General features: G+C 46.5%; 1 protein-coding gene and 1 pseudogene across 2 annotated transcripts in view; both read left to right on the top strand.

The window, feature by feature from the left end:
- The first annotated feature begins 10,558 nt into the window (after positions 1–10,558).
- LOC307078888 (stathmin-3-like) lies at positions 10,559–14,502 on the top strand (annotated as a pseudogene). Its single transcript, XR_013812812.1, has 4 exons — positions 10,559–11,038; positions 11,818–11,996; positions 13,520–13,711; positions 14,302–14,502. The product of XR_013812812.1 is annotated as a stathmin-3-like (transcript).
- A 434-nt stretch (positions 14,503–14,936) lies between these two features.
- Positions 14,937–26,471, top strand: part of LOC307079076 (3'-5' exoribonuclease HELZ2-like) — a 30,213-nt gene continuing 18,678 nt past the window's right edge. The window contains exons 1-4 of the mRNA XM_079741161.1: positions 14,937–15,048; positions 21,400–22,875; positions 23,278–23,461; positions 24,041–24,148. Of these exons, the coding sequence (XP_079597287.1) occupies positions 21,518–22,875; positions 23,278–23,461; positions 24,041–24,148 (1,650 nt within the window). The 5' untranslated portion in view covers positions 14,937–15,048; positions 21,400–21,517. The remainder of the gene's footprint in view (positions 15,049–21,399; positions 22,876–23,277; positions 23,462–24,040; positions 24,149–26,471) is intronic.

Genomic DNA, 26,471 nt, shown 5'->3' with positions numbered 1-26,471 from the left:
CGCTCCAAAGCTGGCCAGCTCTGCCTCCTCTGTGGGCCACTCCCTTGGGTCCACCAACCTTGCATTCGCTAGAAGAATTTTGTCCGACTCCAGGCTCTTGAACCGGCTCCTCAGGCTTTGGATGACCTCGTCAAGGAGTTGGCTCTTCAATCTAACAACATAAGATTTCTTTTTAAATTTTGTTTTAAAGGCAGGGACGCAAATAAAACATTTAACACAGTAAACACAACTAAATTAGCCCTTTTATGAACAACAGGCTAATTGAACTGTTAACCATGTTCTTATTTTTTTAATTTCCTACCTGTTAAATCTATCCCTGCTCTCCTGGCTAAAGCTCTGTAGCTGAACTGCATGGAACTGGCCCTCTGCTGACTCCTGGAGAAAGGTTTCAAGGCTCTCTCCCGCTGTTGTGTGCATGATTGTAAGCATGAGAAGTGTTGTCTCAAAGGCCTGTAAGACCTTGGAGAGTGTAACACCGTCCTCCTGAAGCATCAGACTTAAACTGTAATGGATTACAATGTCACCTATTTGATTGAAGACTTACTAATACTGCACTTTACTTTTCACTCAAAACTATACAGAGGAAAAAGTAATAAGTAAACTGACCAGCTCAAAACATGCAGGATATCCTGAACCAGGACCACAAACAGTAGGCGGCTGTAGTCCTTCAGGATCTGGACACACTGTTTGGCTCTCCCGATCATGTCTGCGCTGGCAGATCTAAAATAAGCACAAACAGCGTATCGTTGTTCAGTGAGAATATAACACAGTAATGATAATACAAATTTAAGGGAAATATTGCTTCAGAAAAACAACTTGCCTCGTCTCAATCGTGTTCTCCATGTGTGCCAACACAACAGGATAGTCCTTCATGAGCGTCTGAAGAGCTTTTTCAATATGTGGGAGCCACCTTGTTCCCCCCAGATTGGTCGGCTTCCAGATCTTCTGCTGGAGGACCTCACTCAGTGCTTTAAGCTCTCTCCAGGCTTTGGGCGAGTAGTGATACTGCTTGTAGAGGCCTTTGAGGAGATCAGTCACCTGTATGAAGAGGACAAAATAACTATAGGCAATAAAACATTACTGTGCTAAACATACATTCATTTCAAATAAATTAATTCAGTGCTGTGACTCCTACTTTCTTCATTCTCTCATCCCCGTTTATGGCGTCCATGGCTGCCAGTTCTAGTCCATGGGCAAAGCACTGGATGTTGATGAGGTGGGGGACTTCTTCCCGGAGTAGAGTAGAGACCCCCCCGCCTCCCGACCATCACTGGGGCTCCATCCGATCCGAAGCCGACAAACTGCTCCTTCCACTCTGGGAGGCCAACTTTCTGAAATACTGTAGAGAGTGACAAGTTAATGATGTATTTTTTTAAACTACTATTTAATATATTTACATCTATTTATGTTTATGAACAAAGGTTATTTCAAATGAGTACCCGCATTAAGAGCTGCAAGGTGCCCAACTGCAGTAGTCTGCTCAAGTTCCTCGACTGCCAAAAAAAAAAGTTTTGGGGCTCCACGTTTTGCAGCATCCTGACGTACACCCCCTCAAGGTCACGGGTGCTCACATCAGTGCAAGAGTCTGCCAGGACACTGAAGAACTTTTTGGCCTTTAGGATGCTCAAAAATGGTTCCCAAAGGTTATCAAATATGACCATGGCAAACCTTAAAAGAGACTAAATGGATAACTTTCATGAATCTTACTATAATTCGATATCTGTCACTCATTTAATCCAAATGCATTCAGCCACATCTGTTTTTAAAATCACAGCCACACACACACCTTGAACCTAAGCACCATAACATAGCTCTAATCACACAATTACACAACTAGTATATATATATATATATTAAAAAAAAGTTTTAAAAAAACACGCAGATCCGGAATTTCAAAATAAAAGGGGGACAGCAGCAGTTCTAAACTGCTCCGCTGGGTTAATGAGGAGCCCAGGCTCAAACGTAAAAATACAGATATAAATAAATTCAAAACCGGCCCATTTGGATGTAGCCTCAAAAACCATGATCAGAAGTGGGCTGAAGCTATGCATTTCATAACACGGTTGCTTCTAAAGTTTATTTTTGCTGCGAATTTGACTGACTTATAACAATAGAGCAACTTTACATAAGGCTGATAAATTAATAACTTAGTGTTGTACTGTGTACCCAGCCCAACCCCATTCTTCTGTTGAGTACTCACACTGGAGTACACGGTAAATGGTTGTCCGGTCTTTGTGCCGTGATAAGCTGTGGTTATCAGCTTTGTGTTAACCACATTTGCCTCCGCGTTCTGTTTAGTAAAGATAACCGGCAAGGCACCGGAGGACGGGTTATCAGCAGCCCACTTAGCTGCCATGCGAGCTGGCAGCAAGATGCCGCTTGCTCTTATCGTGACACTCAAGCATCTGCTTTCTGAAAGATGACGTTCCTTTAAAAAACGAACCGCTTTTATCCGCCGTTGACGGGAACTTAAGGCAAACCTCGCAGAACATAGTTGGTGATTCCTCCACATCCTTGAGTATAACCCAGGGGAACTCCTTCTTCCAGGATGCTTGAGAAGTTCGCTTACGCTTGAGCTCGTACGCAGCCATCTCCTAGTTCTTCATCAACTGACTGCGGCGGGCCCGCTACCTGCCGGGAGTCTCACGATCTCCATTTTGATTGGCCGAAGCCACATTCAAATAAAATCAAATAGTACACCAAGCATTACAAGCATTATCCGACGAGGCCAAGGGGAGGGCCCCCTCCCCTTGGCCTCGTCGGTTTGTGATTTGCCTCGTCGGTTTCTGATTGGCCAAGGGGAGGGGGCCCTCCCCTTGGCCAATCAGAAACAATTTTTAAAAAAATCTGATTTTTTAATTAATTTATTTATTTTTTGCTTCGAGTCCTCCACTTGCCCGAACAGGCAAGCGGGTTGTCATAGCTACTTGCCCGGCGTGGCGTTTTACCTGCCCCGGGACGTCGGGCAATCCTTATTGTTGAGCCCTGCACGGTTGTGTCTCATTTGAGGGCCAAATTCTCTGGGCGGGCAAGGCAGAGAAAGGGGAGGAGCTTAGATCCTGTCTGACGACATATGAGACCACATTCCAAATCAGCGTGCTTGAGCCTCCGTTTTTTCAAAGGTGAGCAGAACACCTAGTGCTCGTTTTACACCGAACGCAAGGTTTAGCCACTGGGGGACAATAGGCAGGCTAGGGGAACTCATATTTATGTTAGAAAACCTCAAAGTGAGATTTTCATGCCATGGGACCTTTAATCATCAGTTGTATGAGCAGTAATTCCCCTCAGGTTTCTTCCTGGGGCGCTGCTAAGGTGTGTACACGTGCAAGGGGCTGATGTGCATTGTGCAGAGAGGTTTTAGTTTGATAAATGATTCCAGTCGGGCTCTGAAGCTGTTTTCCAATAGGAATGGTCTGATAACATTCAGAGACGGTCGAATATGTACTTTCTGTAACTGATTGACTTGTGTTACTTCTCCTTTATGCTTCCTGTATTCAGTTTCGAGCCATCTGTTAATGCCACCCACAGCATCCTCAATTGTTCTCGGGCAGATTTCTTTTTGCTTTTTTTGCACATTATTTCTAATCATAACAATGAGGGGCTCCTATTATATTTTTATATATATATCATATCTATGATAAATAAAACAAATAGCATTTGGGCCGCCCAACGTCATGTTTTACAGAAACACAACGACATGACCGACTGCAGTGGAACTAGTCATGTGCCACTGCACTGCACTACCAGTGGAGGCCACAGCCAGCAGCAAACAACCAGTAACACACAACTTCCAGACACCCTGTGATCTAAGGGCGGGGCCTCCGGGAGGGACAATGCATTGGGCTGTGGTGTGACTAGGCTGGAGCCAGCTGTGTGCAGGGCAGCATATGGACGACCAAGGGAACAGCTGCAAAAGTACAACCACTAGAACCCTTTTCCTGGTTCTACCACGCATTATGAAATTATAGTGTTTGTGGATGATGGCTGGTTAAAGGCTGCACAACTGTTCTGCATTGAGTAATCAGTGTGCAACAGGTTAAAGTGGCTGTCACCCCACACACAGAGAGATCTCCTGCATGGAACCCACGTACCGTTTGTCAATCAACAACATGTGTCATAAACCGGTGTCAACATCACTTCCCGGTTGAGTTGTTATGGGGGAGAGAGAGAGAGAGAGAGAGAGAGAGAGCGAGAGAGAGAGAGAGAGAGAGAGAGAGAGGGAGAGAGAGAGAGAAAGAGAGAGAGAGAGAGACTAATGTTGTGTAATTGGTACCTTGTGTGGGTTACAAATCAATAGGGTTCTGGAGCACGGCACAGTGACTAATTAACTTTATTTCCATTAATCAGATCAATAGGGAGCCGCTTGATAAGCAGAAAGAAAGCCTGATAGTGACTTATTCAAAAGAAGATGGCAGGCTGCCTTATTTCAGAGATTCTATTGTTTTTGAATTTTTTTAAAAGGATACCCTTGGTTACCGTCGGCTGTTTCCAGCTTCACTCCAACTCATAACAGTGACCCACTATCAGGGAGGTCTGGATTTATATCTGTCTCATCCAGTCTGAATGACCTTTAAAACCCCCCCTCATCAAACACAAGGTCGTTCTGTCTCATGCTGCTGTTCTGGACAAGCTTTACATCGACAGCTTGGCGGAGCAGTAGATGGTTCAATGAGTTCAACGTAAACATGCAAATATTGAAACGTTTTTTGCTATGTGGGCATGATTTGAATTGTGAATGTGTGTATTGTAAATTGTGTTTTATTTCGTTGGTATATTCCTGCATCCACTTGATATGAATATGTATTTTCACAATGAATAATGAACTGAGGGGATGGCTTGTATGGATGTTCACCTCAGAAATGGGTGTGTGTGTGTGTGTGTGTGTGTGTGTGTGTGTGTGTGTGTGTGTGTGTGTGTGTGTGTGTCCATGCGTTCATGTGCGGCTATTGCTTTCTTCCTTTCTTTGCTTGAGACAAGTGATGTCACACAAACACACACATACACACACACACACACACACACACACACACACACACACACACACACACACACACACACACACACACACATTCATCAAGCCCCCTCCCTGCAGACACCCATTGTTCTTCAGTGAAGTGGTGGGGCTTGTGCACTGCACCAATCAGGCTCACAGAACCCCACGCCCAAATCTCCCTCCCTCCCTCTCTCTCTCCTCTCTCTCTCTCTCTCTCCCCCTCTCTTCCTCCTCTCCCTCTCTCTTCCTCCCTCTTCCTCTCCTGCTCCTTCCTCTGCCTCTCACATCCTCTCCTCTCCTCCATCCAGCGACATCTCTGTGGACCTCCTCCACCAGCCGCTCTGCAGCCATGACGAGCACCGTATCAGGTAGGGCGGAGAAGGATGCTGTGAGTCCCATCACCCAGCCCCTGTCTGGAGCCCGTGTGTGTGTGTGTGTGTGTGTGTGTGTGTGTGTGTGTGCGTGTGTGTGTGTGTGTTGCTGTGCAGGGGGTCAGTCCGTTCATCCGGAAGGCGTGTTAGCGTAGCGCATCGGGCTGGGGGCTGCGGTGGTCTCTGCCTCTTCCGTCTGCAGCTGCTGATGCTGTACACACAGGGATGCGGTGCTGCGGCATCGTCATGGCAACCTGGGTCTGGTGGTTTTTAGCAGAACAGAGTATTGCCCTTGTGTCTGCAATCCCCTATGTCAGGTCTGACTGAATATTGCTCAAAAGCAGGGATAATGCGTTGTGGGTCTATCTGTCCGTCTCTCTAGAAATAGATGGAGGTAGAATGCGATACAGATATATATATATATATATATATATATATTTGTTGTCAAAGACTGCAGTGGAAGGGAGTGTTCTAGAAGCAGCCTCAGCCCATCGGTGCTGGTCCCTGCTGGGCAGAGCCATCTGAATGGACTGTAGTGCAGCAAACTGCACTGGTGTTGCCACGCAAAAAAAAAAAACATTCTGGTTCCATCTGCAGAGCCGTTGGGGAGCAGGAACCGTGCTCACAGAGCCTCTTGGCGGAGGCATGGCATAGGACAGGGGCAGGGCTGGCTGATAACACTGATGAGGGGCTCTTCTATGTATCTGTCACTGTTGGTCGTTGTCCGTTGATCCGGTACATGAATGGAGTCACTCGGACACATGTTACCTGTGTTTATCCGCTGTCCACCATGTCGCTTAAATGTTTTAAACGCTCCCCGTTGCCTGGCCTCGCGGGTGGGGAGCGTCAAGGGAGCATACAGAGAGAGGAGTGCAGTTAGTGGTCTTCGTATTTATTAATCAAGTGCTTTATGAAGCCCAGAGAATCACTGCACGCACACCGCAGGCATTCGCTCGTCTGGAATGAACCACAAGTGACGACACCCCGTGGGGAGAACGTCCCCAGAACAATGAACCACGATGCTCGGGGTGGGGTTCACTGTTCACACCCTGTTCTTACGTCAGGGGTGACCTCGTAATAACAAGTACACACAACCAACATGTAGAGAATACAACATGCTCAGAGAATAGCAGGGACCACAGCCCATGCTCGGCACAGGAAGCCTTTCAGGGCCTGTGATCCAGACTGCCACACGTTCACGCCCCACTGCTAATCAAAGCACAAGGGCGGCCATTTGAGGCTGTCTGGGTGGAGCGGCGGCGGGAGGACCTGAGTGGAGGGCTGTCAGTTAAGGTGGAGGGTCCATCTTCAGACATGACATGGATGAAATGATGCTGCGTCCTCAATAGATCGGCTCTCCGACTCCTCAGTGACTCACTCGACCGGGCTGTCAGCATTTGTGCCATCAACAAAGTGGAGGGTTTGTAATGTCCACATGGGGATTAATTAAGTAGTACTTAACACTTTTCACAATTATTATTATTATTTACATTTTTTTTTAACAATTTCAAGCATGGGAATTTGTAAGCAGTGAACAAGCATTTCTAAATGTGCTTTTTCCCTATCATCTATATCCTTTTTTTTTTTTCTATTGTATTAACCCTAGAATTAAAAAATCCTTCTTCCAGATTTTAACATAATCAACTCATTTATATTCATTCGATGATTTGTTCTCAAATACAATTAAAACCATTTTGTTGAGGTTTCTCACCAAAAGACCAACTAAATCAACCCAATCCTTGACTTGACATATAATCCATCAGGGAAACATAGGTTAGATTTCCTCCCTTCTCGTTTCAACCAGCGCCCTTAGGATGGTGGTCAGACACACATCCTCCTCTTCTCTCCTTGTTCCTTCATCCAACTCATTTGAGTTTATCCAAATGGGCTACTGATGCAAATTTAATAGCAGCTAATTCTGGGTCAAAGCATCTTCGTTGTCTGAGATAGTATTTTTAGCACATGATCCCGGCAAAAGAAGAAGAACAATAAACAACTAAAGGGAAACACACATTTACATAGAACAATAAACAATAAGGTTGTGCGAGCAGGCTGCGCAGTGTGTGTGTCTGCGTTATTTGCTTTGCCCTGCCCTGTGTGTGTGCAATCTGAGCCCTCAGGGATACCAGTTGTCATAGCAACACCCCTCCCCCCGCTCCGAGAGGCAGTCAGGTACACAGGCAGTGATGGGCGCGCTGCAGAGCTCTGCGTGTTAGAGCCTGCACAAGATGAGCAGAGACTAACCAATCACAAGCCACAAAGGCTATCTGCCTCTTCTTTGATATTTTCTAACGGCTGAACCTAAAAAAACGTTTTTATTCCTAACTTCAGAACCGGCGGGCGAGAGGCAGGTGGGTGGCCCCTAACCACGGTGGGCCCGGAGGGCCCTCCGTCTGGCCGTTAGAGCCCTCCATCTGGCCCTGAGGGCCCTCCGTCTGGCCCTTAGAGCCCTATATCTGGCCCTAGGTCTGGCCCTACATCTGGCCCTTAGAGCACTACATCTGGCCCTACGTCTGGCCCTAGGTCGGGCCCTGAGGGCCCTACGCCTGGCCCTGAGGGCCCTCCGTCTGGCTCTCAGAGCCCTACGTCTGGCCCTAGGACTGGCCCTGAGGGCCCTGCGCCTGGCCCTAGGACTGGCCCTGAGGGCCCTACGCCTGGCCCTAGGACTGGCCCTGAGGGCCCTATGCCTGGCCCTACGTAGGGCCCTGAGGGCCTTGCGTCTGGCACTAGGTCTGGCCTTGAGGGCCCTATGTCGGGCCCTGAGGGCCCTATATCTGGCCCTACGTTTGGCCTTGAGGGCCCTATGTCGGGCCCTGAGGGCCTTACGTCTGGCCCCAGTCCCCACTGTGTCAGAGAGTAGGGGTCGGTAGAGCGGGTTGGCTGGTATCCGGGGGGGTTGCTAGTTCGATCCCCAGCTCCTCCTAGCTTACTGGCGAGGTGTTCCCGAGGCCTCCCGACGCCTCACGCACACTGCCCCCTACGAGCTGGCTTTCACCTTGCACGATTGGCTCCGCCGTGGGGGTGTGAATGTGTGCATCAACCCGTTAGTCGGCTCAGTTTAAAGGAGAATGAGGGGAGAGCAGGAGGTCCTGGTGTACCTGCAGCTCAGAGCTCGCCATGTCGTGGCCTAGATGATGGCGCTGACAGCGTGTTTGGGTGTGCGCTGTGTGGCCACGCAAAGACTTTGTGTAGCCAAATGTTCTTTGGAGAACAGGCGGATGTTCTGTATTGAGTTAAAGAATATGACATCATATTCCCTTCTTATCAGATGCCTTTTAGTTCAATACACTTGGATGTATGGATGGATAGAAATATGAATTCATCAAACAAGTGCAAAAATATACTAAATACACACAGACACAGACTCATGCACAATATTTGTCATAAATAATAACACCTCAAACATAATTTAAGATCGAGGTTTGGAGTACATTGACATTTACATTCTGGGCATCTAGCAGACGCCTTATCCAAAGCGACTTACAATAAGTACATTTGTAAGAAGAAGAAGGTGAAACGATCTATCACTGTCTGAACAGTAAGGATGTTCATAGAACCAAGTGCCAAGCACTAACCTTCACTTGGTTAACCCATTCACGTATACAACAAAGACAGCTAGGATAAGATGTTACACAACTTAGGACTGAGTACTAACTAAGTACCACATACAATAGTACGTACATAGTGCGTACATTAACTGCCAGTACATTAACCACTGCTCTAGGAGTTGGACGAGTAGAGAGGAAAGGTGGCCAGAGTGGAAGAGCCCCTGAGAGGTACGGTGAGCGCAGAGCAGAGCCGGGGCCCTCGTTCCAGAGGAACCAAGGCCTGATGGATGAGTGGGTGGCACAACGCTCACAGGCTGGGTGGGATGTCATCAGCAGTAATTTCCTGTATTCACAGGAAGGGACTCTGATCACCTTGTTTCCCCTCACATCACTGCTGAACATTGACGTTGTGTCAGACAGTCGTAAGCCAGGAACGTGTCGGACCGATTCTTTGGATCATTTTGTAAACCAGCACTACTGTGTACCAGTCCACCCTTACCAGTGGTCAGGGCGTTTCCCTCCCAGGGAAGAGGGTGTGGGTTAGATCCCTCATTCAAATGGCAATCTAGACTATAGAACTAGAACTCAATAGAAAATAAACGTATGATTATAAATGCTGGCCCATTTGCGTTTGCTTGATTGCGTGATATTCGGTCGTGCAGTGAGTTGAAGAATGGAGACATTGTTCCTCCTGTCATCACCCCACCTGGATATCCTCCCTCCATCACCTCGCCTAACCCTGCCTCACATGAATACATGAACTTGATACTCTCCCTCTTCCCTTTGCTAGAGGCCAGTTAGTCCAGTGGTTTGGGCGTTTACCTCCCAGGCAGGGGTTGTGGGTTAGATCCCTCATGGCCAGTACGCACCTTTGAGCAAGATGCCCGTCTGCTACCTAATCCTCAGTAACACCGATCTAAAGTTCAATCTGAGTTCATTGGATAAAAGGGTCTGCTAATCACTCAATGCTAATAAAGTACAAATGTATGGGATGAAGATTAGTATCACAGTAACCCAACACTGATGAACGTTCACAATGCACGCCTCCCAAGTCATTGTCTTCAGTGGAATGTGGGCACACGCCGCATCCACGCACACAATGGTTGTGACCTTCAAGTTTGCCATCGTCATGGCGGTTGGGTTAAATATGTTGTGTAATCATGTGTTCTCTTCCTCTTGGCAAGCAACGAGAGAAAGAGAGGTAGACATGGGTTAAGAATAGAGAGGAGGGAAGAAGGAACAGAAGACGACGAGTGCCTTAGTGCCCTGGAAACGGACCGGGTGTGGCAGGGGACAGCAGAGCTGGGCCTGGCTCGTCAAATCGCCTCTGCCCTCAGGGGTCCAGGGGTATTATCCACACACAGATGGACCATCTATTATAGAAGCATTCTGAAGGTGGTAGTCAAGGAAAATGTTTCAATCATAATGATAACAATTCTATTGATGACTGTTGTTCTTTTCATTCTTGGATTTATATAAATATGTTTGTCAAAAATTAAGGGTAGAACTCTGAACGCGTTGGCAGCGAGAGAGTCAAATGTCTCCAGCCTCCAGGTCGCTCTAATGGATTATTGATTTTGGGAGACATGGGCGATGCATCACTATCCATTACCCGGGGAAGAAACACTAACTGTGCAACAGCTTCTCAATAGGCCTTCTGTACAGTTTTAAGATAAGCTTGTTTTATCATGCTGTAATATGGGCAATATAGGCACCTTCCTGTTCGACAGGTGTGTCTGTGTTTCTGTCTGTGTGTGTGTGTTTGTGTTTCTCTGTGTCTGTGTGTGTTCGTGTTTCTCTGTGTCTGTGTGTGTGTGTTTCTCTGTGTCTGTGTGTGTGTGTGTGTGTGTTTTTTCCTGTGCGTCTGTTTCTGTGTTTCTGTGTGTGTGTGTGTGTGTGTGTTATTTTGCCCTTAGGTAACTGTATGGTGATATCTGAATAGGCTCAACTTATTGGTGAACCAAATGAGAGGATGAACTGCTTATGGCTCCTGTGAGCATTCATGGCCTGGGTTGTCTCTCTGTCCGCAGCCTACATGGACAAGATCAAGGAGATGTCCATGTTGTCTCTTATCTGCTCATGTTTCAACACACAGCCCCGTCCTACCAGCCTGGTCCAGTATGAAGGTATGTCCGTCCATACCAGTAAGAACAGCCCCCGAGAGGTGCCCGTTTGCCAGTCCATTCAAACGTTTGCTGATAACAGGATCACATGACTCAAAACCGGTTGTACACACAACAAATTGAGGAACGGAGGTGACGTCATGATGTTCAGTAACTGACAGTTAATGCCTGCATTTAACATAACGCTATAACATGATAACTAAATCATTCTAAAATCTTTTAAACAAGGTATTATATTATCATAGAATGACCTTGGTTATCTTCCAGGTTTTAGATTTATACATTGTATACATTTTTTTTATATCTATATATTATATTTGTTATATCTATATATTATATATATGTTTTACATATATATTGTATATATGTTTTATATCTATATATTACATACCCCTTATATCTATGTATTGTATCTTTGTATCTTATATCCATGTATCAGGACTGGTACATCGCTAAAATCAGTCATAATCAATACAATGAAATGTCTACTGTATATTTACCGATCTGGCATTTGAATGCATCCAATTTAAATATATATATTTATATGTATGCACAGTATATATTTATACATATATATAAATATATATATTTAAATTTTATGCAACAAATTGTATCATACATGCATTTACTGTGCATGTATGATACAGACATGATATATTCATATATATATATATATATATATATGCATTTAGATGTTTTATACATGCACAGTAATTCTGGTAATGTGGATACATTTGTTTCCATTGATGCTATTTATTATTATTATTGGATGTTGTTGCTAGGCGTCGAGGCCCAGACAAAGAGCGTGAACAAGCGGGCTTCAGGCCAGGCCTTCGAGGTCTACCTGGAGGCCCCGATGGACCCATCTCCAGACAAACCGCAGCCCAAGACCCCCCCCAGGAAGGAGCTGTCCCTGGAGCAGCTCCAGCAGAGGCTGGAGGCTGCTGACGAGAGGAGGAAGGTGAGCAGGGGCCCTCAATGGGGGCAAGGGCCCTCAACGGGGGCAGGGGCCCTTAACGGGGGCAGGGGCCCTCAACGGGAGCAGGGGCCCTCAACGGGAGCAGGGGCCCTCAACGGGGGTAGGGGCCCTCAACGGGGGCAGGGGCCCTCAACGGGGGTAGGGGCCCTCAACGGGGGCAGGGGCCCTCAACGGGAGCAGGGGCCCTCAACGGGGGCAGGGGCCCTTAACGGGGGCAGGGGCCCTCAACGGGGGCAGGGGCCCTCAACGGGAGCAGGGGCCCTTAACGGGGGCAGGGGCAAGGGCTCTTAATGGGGGCAGGGGCAGGGGCCCTCAACGGGAGCAGGGGCCCTTAACGGGGGCAGGGGCCCTTAACAGGGGCAGGGGCAGGGGCCCTTAATGGGGGCAGGGGCAGGGGCCCTTAATGGGGGCAGGGGCAGGGGCCCTTAACGGGGGCAGGGGCCCTTAATGGGGGCAGGGGCAGGGGCCCTTAACGGGGGCAGGGGGTAGGGGCCCTTAATGGGGGCAGGGGCAGGGGCCCTTAACGGGGGCAGGGGGTAGGGGCCCTTAACGGGGGCAGGGGCAGGGGCCCTTAACAGGGGCAGGGGCAGGGGCCCTTAACAGGGGTAGGGGCCCTTAATGGGGGCAGGGGCAGGGGCCCTTAATGGGGGCAGGGGCAGGGGCCCTTAACGGGGGCAGGGGCCCTTAATGGGGGCAGGGGCAGGGGCCCTTAATGGGGGCAGGGGCCCTTAACAGGGGCAGGGGCAGGGGCCCTTAATGGGGGCAGGGGCAGGGGCCCTTAACGGGGGCAGGGGCCCTTAATGGGGGCAGGGGCAGGGGCCCTTAACGGGGGCAGGGGGTAGGGGCCCTTAATGGGGGCAGGGGCAGGGGCCCTTAACGGGGGCAGGGGCAGGGGCCCTTAACGGGGGCAGGGGGTAGGGGCCCTTAACGGGGGCAGGGGCAGGGGCCCTTAACAGGGGCAGGGGCCCTTAACAGGGGCAGGGGCAGGGGCCCTTAACAGGGGTAGGGGCCCTTAATGGGGGCAGGGGCAGGGGCCCTTAATGGGGGCAGGGGCAGGGGCCCTTAATGGGGGCAGGGGCCCTTAACAGGGGCAGGGGCAGGGGCCCTTAATGGGGGCAGGGGCAGGGGCCCTTAACGGGCCACGCACATTATATATACAGATATATATATATATACACATGTATAGTTGTGGGAGTTTGTGTGCATGATGGCTGGTTAAAGCAGCCTCGACTGGCCCAGCCAGACCGACGGAGATGGGCGCGGCGTCACACCTGCACTTCGAGTTATCAAGGTGCAACAGGTTAAACCGGCCGTCGCCACACGCACCCAGGGAGATCTCCTGAAAGGCGGCATGAAGCGCCATGAATCATCCTCTGCAAACCGGCTTGCAGCACCTTTGTCTTGAAGCGCCCAGTTAAAGTCACGGGGGGAGGGGGAGAGCGGCTCCTTGCTCCAAAAGGGGAATGTTTCTTATTCCCTCTGAAATAACCGGCGTGCGGCCCCAGTCCCAGGAGGCGGCGCTGCTGCAGCAGCTGGCGGAGAAGCGGGAGCACGAGCGGGCGGTGCTTCGGAAGGCCCTGGAGGAGAGCCGCGGCTTCAGCAGGAGGGCGGAGGAGAAGCTCAGCCACAAGCTCGAGGTCATCAAGGAGAACCGCGAGGCCCACCTCAATGCCCTGAAGCAGAGGCTGCAGCAGAAGGCAAGGGGCCGCGAGGCCACCCGTCTGCACCTCGTGCGCCTCGCTCCTGACGAGAGGAGTCTGGGGAACTGAAGAGATCTTTCCGGAAGCAACGAAGGCTACCATGCATGGGATGGCCTGCGTTGCTTCCTTCTCTGGCTGAGACTTTGAGATTTCTTTTTAATTCACGATTTCATTGAAAGAACCACTGACAAAGCCCCCTCCTGCAACACAAGCAGCATACTTACAACATCAGCACTATACTAACAACACCAGTAGGAGCACTTTGACGTTATTTTGTTTGATACAAACAAGTGGACAACGGCCTGCAAATGAATTAGTATACCCGCAAACATAGGCCCTTTAAAATCAGGGAACTATAAAGAGACACCAACACACACACACATTTTGTTTATTGGCCGGTTTTCAACCTCAAAAGGTTTTGTCATATGTTTCCTAAGAAAGGGGGTAGGGTTAGGAAGATTTAAGAAAAGTTAGTTAAATCAGACAAAGTCACGAGGGGAAGTGGAGCCCAGAGGATGTAACTAACCATGTAACTAACCTTGCCCAAATCTCCTCGGCTGAGTTATGTTTTTGACTTTGTCTTGCAGGAAGCTCATGCAGCCCAGGTCCGCAGGAATAAGGAAGTCCAGAGCGATTACTCTGGCTGAGGCTTGCTGAGGCTGTCTGAACACAAGCTCTCCACCAACCACCAACAAACAAACATCACAAAATGATTATTTATCACTGGTTTATTTTTTGGTAATCAAATGACACCAACATGTTCTAATATCGGAGACAGAAGTATAGTTGAAATAAAGTCACATTTTCAGCCATACAGCACGTGCGTCTGTTTTACTGTGAAGGAATGGAAATCCTCCATTAATGCACGCTCATCATTTTCAATCAATAAATGTAGCCTGTATCTATATGTATCCAGTGTGCGAAATAGACCATGGCATTGGAGAGCTCAGTCTACCTGCGACTTGGCAGAGCCCAAGTACAATTTGCCCATCAGATGGGCGTGGTGGTCCAAACGTGTTGACCAGGGACGCACCGGGACTAGACAGCGGGTCTATAGGCCAGGCAGAATGGTGAAGACATTATCCAACTCCAACGCAACTGACTTGCTTAACAATGTTGCCACAGGAACGCGTTGATGCCTCAGAGGATTGCTTTTCGTGCCTCCCCCTCCCACTCGCACACGTCCAAAAACGAAACCTAAATGATGGGGTGTGTCTTTACATAAAAGTGCTGCGTGATTGTAGTCCGCTGTCAGATACAATAGCGACAGTCAATATGAAGTTGGCGAGCAAACAACATGGGATGCATATGCGACCCGGTTGAATATCGGAGAGGTATGTTTATTTTCCATACATTTCAGAAGTTCAAAATTCGTAAATATATTCTACTTCGGGATAATTGAATACTCATACTTAGTACTCTGATACAGACCACTGTAACAGCGCGGCGGTGTGAAGGTTCAGGCGTTTTCAAAAGCGGAGGCTGCCGCCGCCGACAGTATCAGCACGGGGAAAGCTGAGCGGTAGGGCGTGCGTGCGTCCCGTGGCATGCGGTCTTTGTGACGGCGATGTATGCCCAGATGTTTCGAATGTCGACAGACTACCGATCATTATTTGTATTAAAACATTACAACATTTGTTGTTTTCCTCCAATCTTAACATTTTCGACAATAACAGTGACTCCAGTTGGGCCGCTGTAATGTATGGCATTCCATTAGAGTCTAAATTAAATAAATAAATTGATTAATATGGCTATGAAATAAATAAATGAGGCAAAAACAACGTTGCCACAGGAACGCATTGATGCCTCAGAGGATTGCTTTTCGTGCCTCCCCCTCCCACTTGCACACTTCAAAAAACGAAACCTAAATGATGGGATGTGTCTTTACATCAAAGTGCTGTGTCATTCTAGTCTGCTGTCAGATAAAATAGCGACAGTCAATATGAAATTGGCGAGCAGACAACATGGGATGCATATGCGACCCGGTTGAATATCGGAGATGTATGTTTATTTCCCATGCATTTCAGAAGTTCACAATTCGTAAATATATCCTACTTCTGGATAATTTAATACTCATACTTAGTACTCTGATACAGACCACTGACTAATGGCCTACCTAGCCTTTTTGGTCTTTGTCTCACAACAAATTAGTAGTAATTTGTATATTTTGCCGAAGGGTTGTTTGATTTGTTTTCAACCGCAATATTAATTCAATTGATTAATGTTCATGAAATTAAAACAAATTTCAATCCATTTCCCCACATTTGGTTAAATGATACACAGCATCTGTTGTTGCGCCGTTGGGTTCTCTATCATGTTTGATTAGCGCCCTCTGGTGGCGTCCAGCCAGTAGCACATCTAGATGCTTGGGAGATCCGCCGCGCGGCAACTCGCGGCCTCCAGCTGCTTTCACACCGCCGCGCGGCAACTCGCCGCCTCCATTCATTTCAATGAGGGAAGGGCGGCAGAGGGGAGGCGGTTACTGAAAACCAGGAAGCGGTTGCCGCCCACGTGAACGCGCACAGATTTTGCCCTACCGCTCAGCTTTCCCCGTGTTGAAACTTTCGGCGGAAACCTTAAGGTGCTTGCACACCGCCGCGCGGCAACCGCCCTTATAACCGCCTCGCTGCCGGAGGGTTCAGCGCGGCGGTGTGAAGGGCCAGGCGTTTTCTAAAGCGGCTGCTGCCGCCGCACACCGCCGCCTCCGTTCATTTCAATGAGGGGAGGGCCCCTCCCATATTGTCCGCACAACTGCTTGTCCCAACTTATCTTCATAGGTAATATCCTTCCATGGTCTGAGATAACCACGCCCAATATTATATGGTTATAGTCATTTAGATATGTATTGCCTCATTTATATATTTCATAGCCATATTTTTCTATTTATTTATTTTTTTAAGTTTGACCCAAATGACATTCCATAGTAATGGTGTCAGAATGCTGCCTGATCTTCAGCATATCTCACACAGTGTGTGTTCAGAAATGTGAAACTCATCGAGTGGTAAGTGGTGTTTGTTGATTTTCCTAATCAAGTATCGTAGCGAGATACAGTTTCTGTCGTGTTTTATTTAGCATTTTGTAAATCTGCATTTTGTAAATGAAACGGAAACCGGACCGGAACCGGAAACGGAAAGTTTTTTGCTTGAAGTCTTTTCGCTCGGTTCTAGCCAAGACCCCGGGGAACAGTAGCCTGGGTATTGTTGCATTCTTGAAGAAAGTAGTCTAATCCGGATCGCTTTTAACTCACTTTATTTGTTTAAGTATTTCGGTATGGTAACTATGAAGCAAAAGGAGGGGAATTGTATGGACACGCGTGTGAGCAACAAACAGCAGGCCTCTCTACCTAACTCCCTGGTATGGACTGTCGGATGTTTCTGATCTCGTTGGCTTCATGCCCTGCTTTAATACTGAGTAGGCGTGGCCTATGTAACGTATTGGCTCCGCCCTCCTCACCTGTCTAAAGGTGCTGTCATCTGTGGCTGGAGTAGTTATTGCAGTTTATATGTCGAGTCCTGCCCCCCATGTGGCTATGTACGGTAATTACAGCTTATGTGTTCGATCCTACTTCCTAGTGGCTATGTATGGTAGCCCATGTGCTTAAAATACGTAACAGTATTCCAATGCTGCCTTGCGTGCGATTTCATTTCATGCTGCTAGGCAGCCTGGATTCTAACCAATCACAGAACGGGGAGGGACGGCTCGACGATGACGACGTCTATGCGACACACCCGTCCACTTCTTCATCATCAAATTTCTGTCCCTCTACTTGAAGCTTCTTTCACAGCTGCTTTCACACCGCCGCGCGGCAACTCGCCACCTCACTTCATTTCAATGAGGGGAGGGCAGCAGAGGGGAGGCGGTTACAAAAGCGGCTGAAAACCAGGAAGCGGTTGCCGCCCACGTGAACGCGCACAGATTTTGCCCTACGGCTCAGCTTTCCCCGTGTTGAAACTTTCGGTGGCAGCCGATCTGGCAGCGGCAACAGCAGCAGCCGCTTTAGGAAACGCCTGGCCCTTCACACCGCCGCGCCGAACCCTCCGGCAGCGAGGCGGATATAAGGGCGGTTGCCGCGCGGCGGTGTGCAAGCACCTTAACTCATCTGGTATAATTGATACGATTGGCTATGCGTACAGACTTATATGATAGACATTCGTAGCGCCCAGTAAACGGCTCCGGGCAATCATGAACCATACGAGAAAATGAATGTGTGGTTCCTGTTGCGTTCTTGAAGAAAGTAGTCTAATCAGGATCGCTTTTAACTCACTTTATTTGTTTAAGTATTTCGGTATGGTAACTATGAAGCAAAAGGAGGGGAATTGTATGGACACGCGTGTGAGCGACAAACAGCAGGCCTCTGTACCTAACTCCCTAGTATGGACTGCCGGATGGTTCTGATCTCGTTGGCTCCAGGCCCTGCTTTAATACCGAGTAGGCGTGTCCTATGTGTCGTATTTGCTCCACCCTCCTCACCTGTCTAAAGGTGCTGCCATCTGTGGCTGGAATAGTTATTGCAGCTTATATGTCCTGCCCCCCTTGTGGCTATATATAGTAATTACAGCTTATGTGTTTGATCCTACTTCCTAGTGGCTATGTATGGTAATTACAGCTTATGTGTTCGATCCTACTTCCTAGTGGCTATGTATGGTAATTACAGCTTATGTGTTCGATCCTACTTCCTAGTGGCTATGTATGGTAATTACAGCTTATGTGTTCGATCCTACTTCCTAGTGACTATGTATGGTTGCCCATGTGCTTAAAATACGTAACATTCCCAGACCTCTTCTCAATGTAGATTGAGAAGAGGTCTGGCGTTAGCCAGGCTTCAGGAACAGTGCATACTTCCGCAATGTGCTCCAGTGCTCAGCGGCCAAGCCTGGTATTGCAGTCGTTTTAGCGGGCTATCGTTTAAGGGGCCCAGAAGTAGATATCCTCGTTCACTCCAATACAAGTGGGGAGCAGGAATGTGTCTCCGCAAAAAATGTCTGGATATCAATCAAAGGCTCATAATTATCTTTATACCCTGTACTAAAAAATAATAATATTTTTTAGGCACTGTGGTGACTTTTTATCCCTAAAAGTGTTTAAGTGATAAAGGGATATTTACTGCTGCTCAATAACTCTCACGTTCCTCTGCTCGCAATCATTGCGATTCACCATTTGTTGATCCATTTATTCAAAAAATCCTAAGCCAAAGAACGGGTGCATTACGGTATCATTTTTATAATATTGTTAATAGTCTAAACATTTCAGTTGCGAAAGTATTTAATTTTTTATTTGCTTGTTTATATGACAGTTTACAATGTTGGTGTATTACAATTATTTATGTGGGTAGGCTACTCCAACCTCGTTGCTGATCGATATGTAACCATTTATTTGTATATAAATTGATTGTATTTTTCGTAAATAGTTGGAAGGAATCTGTTTCTTAAGCAATAACATTTAACTGTATTTTTCTATTTTTCCTACATACATTTACTATGTTGTTGGTGTTATATGTTATATGGAGCAATCTTTCATATTTATGAAGTTAAAGTTAGGGTGGGTAATTTTGGAGAAAACAGCCGTTGAGATTCCGTAGTGTTCTCTCTGGTCCCTCCCTGCCATGCTCTAATTGCTGTAGCTCCTCCCTCCGAACGTCAGTTATGCGCGTTCATGTGAATTCAGTTACATTGATAGGAAGACAAAAAAACCATGTCAGATTCCGAGGTAATTAACCATTAGTGCTGATAACTACATAAGTACATATTGAGCTGCATCAACATCAAAACAGGTCAAGCACAACAGTGATTGGACAATAAAGAAAAACATTATCGGGATTAAAAATATATATATATATTTGTTAAAATGACACAGAAAGCCAGATTACACACAAGGAAACCGTCACTTTAAAGCAATAGCGAAGCTTAGCAAGGCTGCTGCTAGCTTGCAACAACGTTATAGCAATACATGGAATATCATATGCTACACTTCCCTCGCTGTGCTTATCTTGGCAGTTGTGTCAAAGTAGCTTTTACACAAACATGACTCGGACATTATCCACAGTTGCGTTGAGGCCTAGGCGACGTTTGAGCACAATCTCTGTGTTATTCCGACAGGTTAGTGTGACCATAATTAACATATAAAACAGACCGGAAAAGAATCATGGGCCGATGCAAGACATCCTACGGAACCGTATTGAAACGGTTACATTACAATTAGTTTTGCCAAATATTACAGTAAAAAAATGACCCACCCTAGCTTTAACTTATACTTCCACGGTCGGAAAAACAATGTGACTGCGCTCGCTCAGACCTCTCGCTTATGATGCTACAATGCTACTAACAATGCTAGAAAACGAGAATATTTCTGCATCCGGTACGTCATGAACTAGGGCCTGGCTAGGCTCCCGTGATGCAGAAGCAAATCTCTCCTTTATGTTGCCCTCCGCTGTCCTTTCTTTAACAGGTCCATGGTTCTAGCCCAACTGTTGATACGGAGAACCAAGCGTTTCCGGTTCCGGTCCGTTTTCCGTTTCATTTACAAAATGATTTACAAAATGCCAAATAAAACACGACAGAAACTGTATTTCGCTATGATACTTGATTAGGAACATCAACGAACACCACTAACCATTCGATGAGTTTCACGTTTCTGAAAATAAACGTTTAGGGGCTTTTTTGAATGCCCATAGCTAGCCATTGTGAAGCAGGCAGGGGCGATTCGAAATGAGCCAAATACTCGAGACAGGACCAATGTTCAAAATTTCGGTGTTAACCACTCTATTTCATACTAGACAAACCAGAAAGGGGGCTCAATGTTCAAAATACTGGAATCATCCTTTAAGCTCAGAGGAAAGTGCTTTGAACACTCTGTAGGGTCTGAGTTTTCGTCCTCCGAGTTCATGTAACAACAATGGATGCCCATTTCGCTGTCATAATTGATAGACTAAAGTGAACTTGCAGCAAGTACTAAGAGGCAAACTTAACACCCATCCTAACATTTGCATTACGATATTTTCATATAGCTTACAATTATAAACATCACCTGATAAATTTTTGCTCATGTTCAACCATCGCAAGCAGTTCTAATAACTGATTAATCAGTTCTCTGTGAATACAGCATAGAAGTGCAAAGAGGCCCCTGCAGACATCCATACTTGTAGTTGTTATGAAGTCTAGTCTCGCAAACTATCGGTTTTTCCAGTTTTATTTCATAGCCTAAGAACTTCTGAGGGGCGTTTCCTGAACAATCTTATTTCGGAAGAAGGGAAGTTTTACTTAAAGACACGTAAGAGCTTCCGAACCTCCAAGCGTTTTGAAGGCGGCATGTGTCTTAGTCTATGACATAAACAGTCTAATCAGGGACTGTGTCGTGTTTGATGACGTAAACAGGCCAATCAGGGACTGTGTCTTAATTAATGAGGTCTCCGGTCCGATCAGGGACTGTATCTTAGTTATGACGAAACCGGTCCGATCAGGGACTCGGTCTTATTTGATGACGTAAAGGACTGGGTAACCGAGACTATTTCCATTATTACAATATTTCAGCTGCTTTCATAATAAAAAAAAATATTTGAGGGCTTTTTTTTCAGAATTAGAAAAACATGGTACCTTCTTAATTTTTTTTGATATTTTCTGTATAGACCTTTCTATTAATTTATTATGGCTATGTAATTACTAATATAATGCTATTTTCCATTTTCATAGGCACAACGTTTACCACCATACATTCAGAATCAATCGGACCAAGTCATAATCTGTACATTATTTGAAATAAGAGTATGTGGATTTGCCACGGTCCATTTGAAGGTCAAGTTGGTCAAAAATGAATCATCTTTTATCCACATACGACCTCAAAGTGGTATGTGCTAGGTGTGCCATCAAAACAGGTGAAATCACCTACACACTACAATCTGTTGTTCACCAGTGCACCAGCACCCTGCTGCTGGCCAGAGCTAAAGGCTCCCGCCAATGGAGGCACATTTCTCGACGCCCACAATTCCCAAGGCCAAGTAAATACGATGTGTGCTGGCACTTTGTGGAGGGCTCTGGCTGCACCGTGCATTACAACCGCTGCACCTTTGCTCGGAGCCTGGAGGAGGCCGCGGTGTGGAACTTTGAGAAGGAGCAGGGGCTGGACCACATCAGCCTCTGTATTCTCCTAAATCAGACCAACGCCACCGACCTGGGAGGCGCTGCGCTCGGACAGCGTCAGCTTGAGTCACTGGACGACGTCCTGACGTTCTTTGAACTGAAGGGTGTGTGCTCTATGTGTTCCCTCAAAGAGAACGAAATAACGTACACCGTGCAAAGAGTCAGCCATCCCTGTCAACAATGCCTGTTTTTAGCCAGATTTAAAGGCTCTGACATCTGGAGACCGGTGGCTGACCGTCCTGTAGGGGGGCAATTCGGCCACAATGTTGTTTATCAAGTATGTCAACACTTTAGGGAGGGTTCTGGCTGTTCGCGAGATGGCCCCAACTGCACGTTTGCAAGAAGCACGGAAGAAGCCTGCTTATGGAACTTTGCAAGAAACACGAATATGGACAACAGCGCCATATTACAACGCATGAATTCTAGGCCTTCCCTGACGCCAGAAGACACGGCGCGGAACATACTCAAAGAGTTCTCCGGAACATTCCTTGAGCTGTGCCAGGCCTGTTTCCTCAGCAGTCCTCAGAGGGTGACAGTGCAGCGTGGCGACGGGGCCTGCTCTGCCCCTGGGGCCCACGCCTGGAGGCCCGTCCTGGTCCATCATGTGTCGGAGGGCCGAGGAAAGGAGGTCTACCACGCGGTGCGCCCGCTTCCCCCGGGATGCACCTTTGAGTACTGCAGCCACGTCAGCCAAGGAAAGCCCTGCTGGCACGAGGCCCTGAGCTGCAGCGCGGCCCATAGCGAGTCGGAGATGGCGGTGTGGCGGGCAGAGAGCGGCGAGCTGGCCGCCCCAGTCCGTCCCCTGCTCCTTCGGTTGAGCCAGCAGCAGCAGCAGCAGCAGCAGAGCGGTGGACGAGGAGGAGTCTTCTACTGTAAAGCCTGCCTTCTGACCCTGTCCTCCTCCGAGAGGTTCCTCAAGCACTGCGCCTCACCGGAGCATGCCCAGATCATCAGCGGTGACTCCAGCACGCACTGGGAGACCCGCCCACCACCACACAACCACAGAGAGGACTTTGGTCTCTGCGACAGGTAAGCAGATCTAGTCCCAGGGGGCAGAGGAACCAAGCACTAAAATACTAACACAGCTATTAGTCAGTGCTGTTAAGTGCTGGGTCTTGCACTGGCCTTTCATGAACATTGAGCAGCTCTTTCACCCAGAATCTAACCCACTGCACATTGTGGTAGCCAATACTAAATGATAAATATTGTATGTTAACATAACAGTTCATATAGGAATTAATAGAAAGATAACTAAGGTAAAATAATCATTTTATTGTGGATCCAAACATAGATAAGACACAAAAATAATATAACTATTAAACGCTGTTAATCCTGTTCTATTTATTTCGATTAAAAATGTATTAAAAAATGTATTCACTTTATTTATACATGCAAATTGGCCCTCTAAGTAATGTTAACCACTTCTCTTAGGCCAAACACCTGTGAATACGGTGACAGGTGTGTAAAAGCTCATTCTGAGGAGGAACTAAGAGAGTGGCACATGCGCACTAAAGAAGAAGAGGAGATCAGCGCTAACATCGACGCTCAGGGCCTCATGTCCTACGCTGAAAGGTTCCGGAAAGAATACACGCGTTGTTCCAATGAAGCAGACATCGTAAGTCCGAAAGCATCCGTCTTTTGAAAGGCCTTTTGAAACAACAAATATTATCTATTTATTGTATGTGACATATACTTTTCTGTTACATGAAATAGTACACAGCAGTTTATCTATAGATAATAGATATGTTATATATAAAATATATACACTACTGTTACAAGTTTGGGGTCATCCAGACAATTTCATGTTTTCCATGAAGACTCACATTTATTCAACAGTTTTCAGCTGTGCTAACATAATTGCACAAAGGTTTCCTAATCATCAATTATTCTTTTAACACGATTAGCCTAACAATGTACCATTAAAACAGAGGAGTGATGGTTGGAGGAATGGGCCTCTGCGCACCTATGTAGATATTCCAGAAGAAAATCAGCAGTTTCCAGCTAGAATAGTAATTCAGCACATTCATAATGTCTACTGTATTTCTGATTAATTTACTGTTATCACTGAAAAATATAGTGCTTTTCCTTTTCTTTCTTTATTTCTAAGTGACCCCAAACTTTTGAACGGTAGTGTATATACACACATACACACATGTATATATTTGTGTGTGTAATTACTAATATTATTTTCCAGATATCAGAGGATTTAGAGGATGTCAGCGTTACTTGTGATGAAGATCTGTTAGTGGAGTACGAGAAAACGGATTTCAAATTTCAGTGGCACTTCCGAGTTGACACAGAGGTAAGATTGACGGTCTGAACTTACTTACTGTTTAACCCTTTCTACACGATAAGTTGGCAGACAAAATACATTAAGGTTAGAGAAATAAATTGTAATCATGCATGAGGGCTTTACCCCAAGAATGATCTGTGCCGCTTTTCCACTCCTCATTTGCCTAAGACGCCAACTTGAACTGGACTGGTTAGGGCTATGCTTTGCTTCTTTAAAAGTAGATTGTGAGGCATATTCAATATTATATCTTACTATAATTATGCAAGATATAGTTTCTAAGGTACCATGGCTATATTTTTGACTTGGATATGCAACATAATAAATACAGAATAGATGGTTATATTGTTATGGGGAAGTCCAGCGAGTGGACCCAAATGCTCGACACAGAGAGACACTGGCACAGACTTGAAATAATGAGGGGCTTGAATGCAGGTGGGCAGTCAGACAGGCGAGGGTTCGATAAGAGGAGGGTAGTGAGACAGGTGAAGGTTCGACAACAGGACGGTCGGCAGACTGAACACAGGGAGAAGACAGTTTAGCGAAAGCGACAGAACAGTATAACCAACAATCTAGACACGAGGAGGGGGCAGGGATGTGGTAGTGACTGCTACGTGTGAAACAAGGATCGAGCGATGATTGTCTGGAGAACCGGGGTTGAAATACTGTGAGCTGATGAAGATTGCCGGCAGGTGTGAGGAACGCGGGAGATTAATGAATGATGAGACTGGCTCCCACTAGGTGGCAGAAGTGGACGGCGTGACACATATATATCACCATGTGGTGATATGTTTGAAAGGAAAATGTTTGTCAGTCATACTGATTGATTTCTAGGTTACAATAGGAGTCAATCATTTTTTATTTTTCGTGGAATCCCATTTACTCTGAAAGAGTGAGTTTGTTGATGGAATAATAAGAACTTTTGAGGGAGGAGGTCAAGTGACTGCGACCAAGATGGCAGCTTAGCGAGAGAGCTCTGTTCAATAGTGCAGGATTTAACCTAAAAACCCTAACCTATGCTACTAACCCTTTGGAAACAACCTCGATGGTGAGATGTCTTGACACTCCAGCAACCGGTTACCAAATTTTGTTTAGGCTACATATTTAGCGGTTACATGCTGCCCTTCAGACATGCTGCCAGTCCGACATGCCGGAGTTACACCGATAGCCTGGTAATGTGTATAGGCCTACGTACGGTAGGAATATTCAAACTGGTTTAAATTTTGAGTTTTGTTCGAAAGTTCAGTGATTGAAGCAAATAAAAGCCTGGGCTATTGAAGTTTTATGGTAGGCCTACCACTGTCATGCACCTACCCGATGTCAAGTGGACCGGGTTGAATTCACTGCGGGTCTCTCTTCTGATATCCATCTTACCAAATATATTTTATTACTGTCCTTCTCAACACTCTCTGATCTCACTAAAAGGCTATCAGCACGATATCAAGGGATATTTAGAATAGAAAAAAAAAGTGTGATTAATCGCAAGTTAACTATGACATTATTGCGATTAAATATTTTAATCGCTTGACAGCACTAATAAATATTCTATGAAACTTAAAACTGGACCATTTATTCGTTAGAGTTGGATTTAAACTCAATGCAGGACCACTATTGGAGTGAATAGGACGAACGTTGGAACAAAATTAATTTGTTTGGAATGCCGCGGCAGAACGAATCAAGGAATAGGCGCAGTTAACTTCATATCGGCCCAAAGACAATACAATGCGCCAGTGGCGGCTGGTGGTTTTTAAAGTGAGGGAGGAAGGACTGCGTGCTTGGTTGCCATTGGCCTGCTTGCACTGTTAGTGGCGTATGGTGGTATAAGTATGTGAGACTCAAGTTGTTTCAGGGTGTTTAGGGGAACTACAAAATAGCAGGGAGGGATAATTATGTGAATTGATACAAATCCACCAGTGGCAGCATTGTACTTTGAAAGCTGGTGGGCAGCATGTCTTGGACTACAAGGGCAGAAGGAAAGGATGCAAAGCCAATTAGTCAAATCATGCCTACTCTTGATTTGTAAAACTAAATGAAAAAATCTAGGGCCTAGCATTGGGCGTACTTTTGCCCTCAATGACTGAAGGTATTGGTTGTAATTTGGCTATGTTTATTTTCAGCCACAATTGTTTTAAGAAAAATGAAGACACAAGACCAAAGGTGATGCTATTTAAAATGCATCATGCTCTGAGTCATTCACTAACATCCTTTCCACAATATCAAACAGAGCGGTCAGAGGCCACGGGCAGCCCTGCCCAGCCGCGGGCTATGGCAAATTAATAGGCCTAATTCAAACATGGAATAACATTTCAGAAACACTGAGTCGTCATGTAAATTT

Source organism: Pollachius pollachius, assembly GCF_949987615.1.
Source record: "Pollachius pollachius genome assembly, chromosome: 8".
Classification (NCBI taxonomy): domain Eukaryota; kingdom Metazoa; phylum Chordata; class Actinopteri; order Gadiformes; family Gadidae; genus Pollachius; species Pollachius pollachius.
This window is presented reverse-complemented; position numbering and strand designations above follow the sequence as displayed.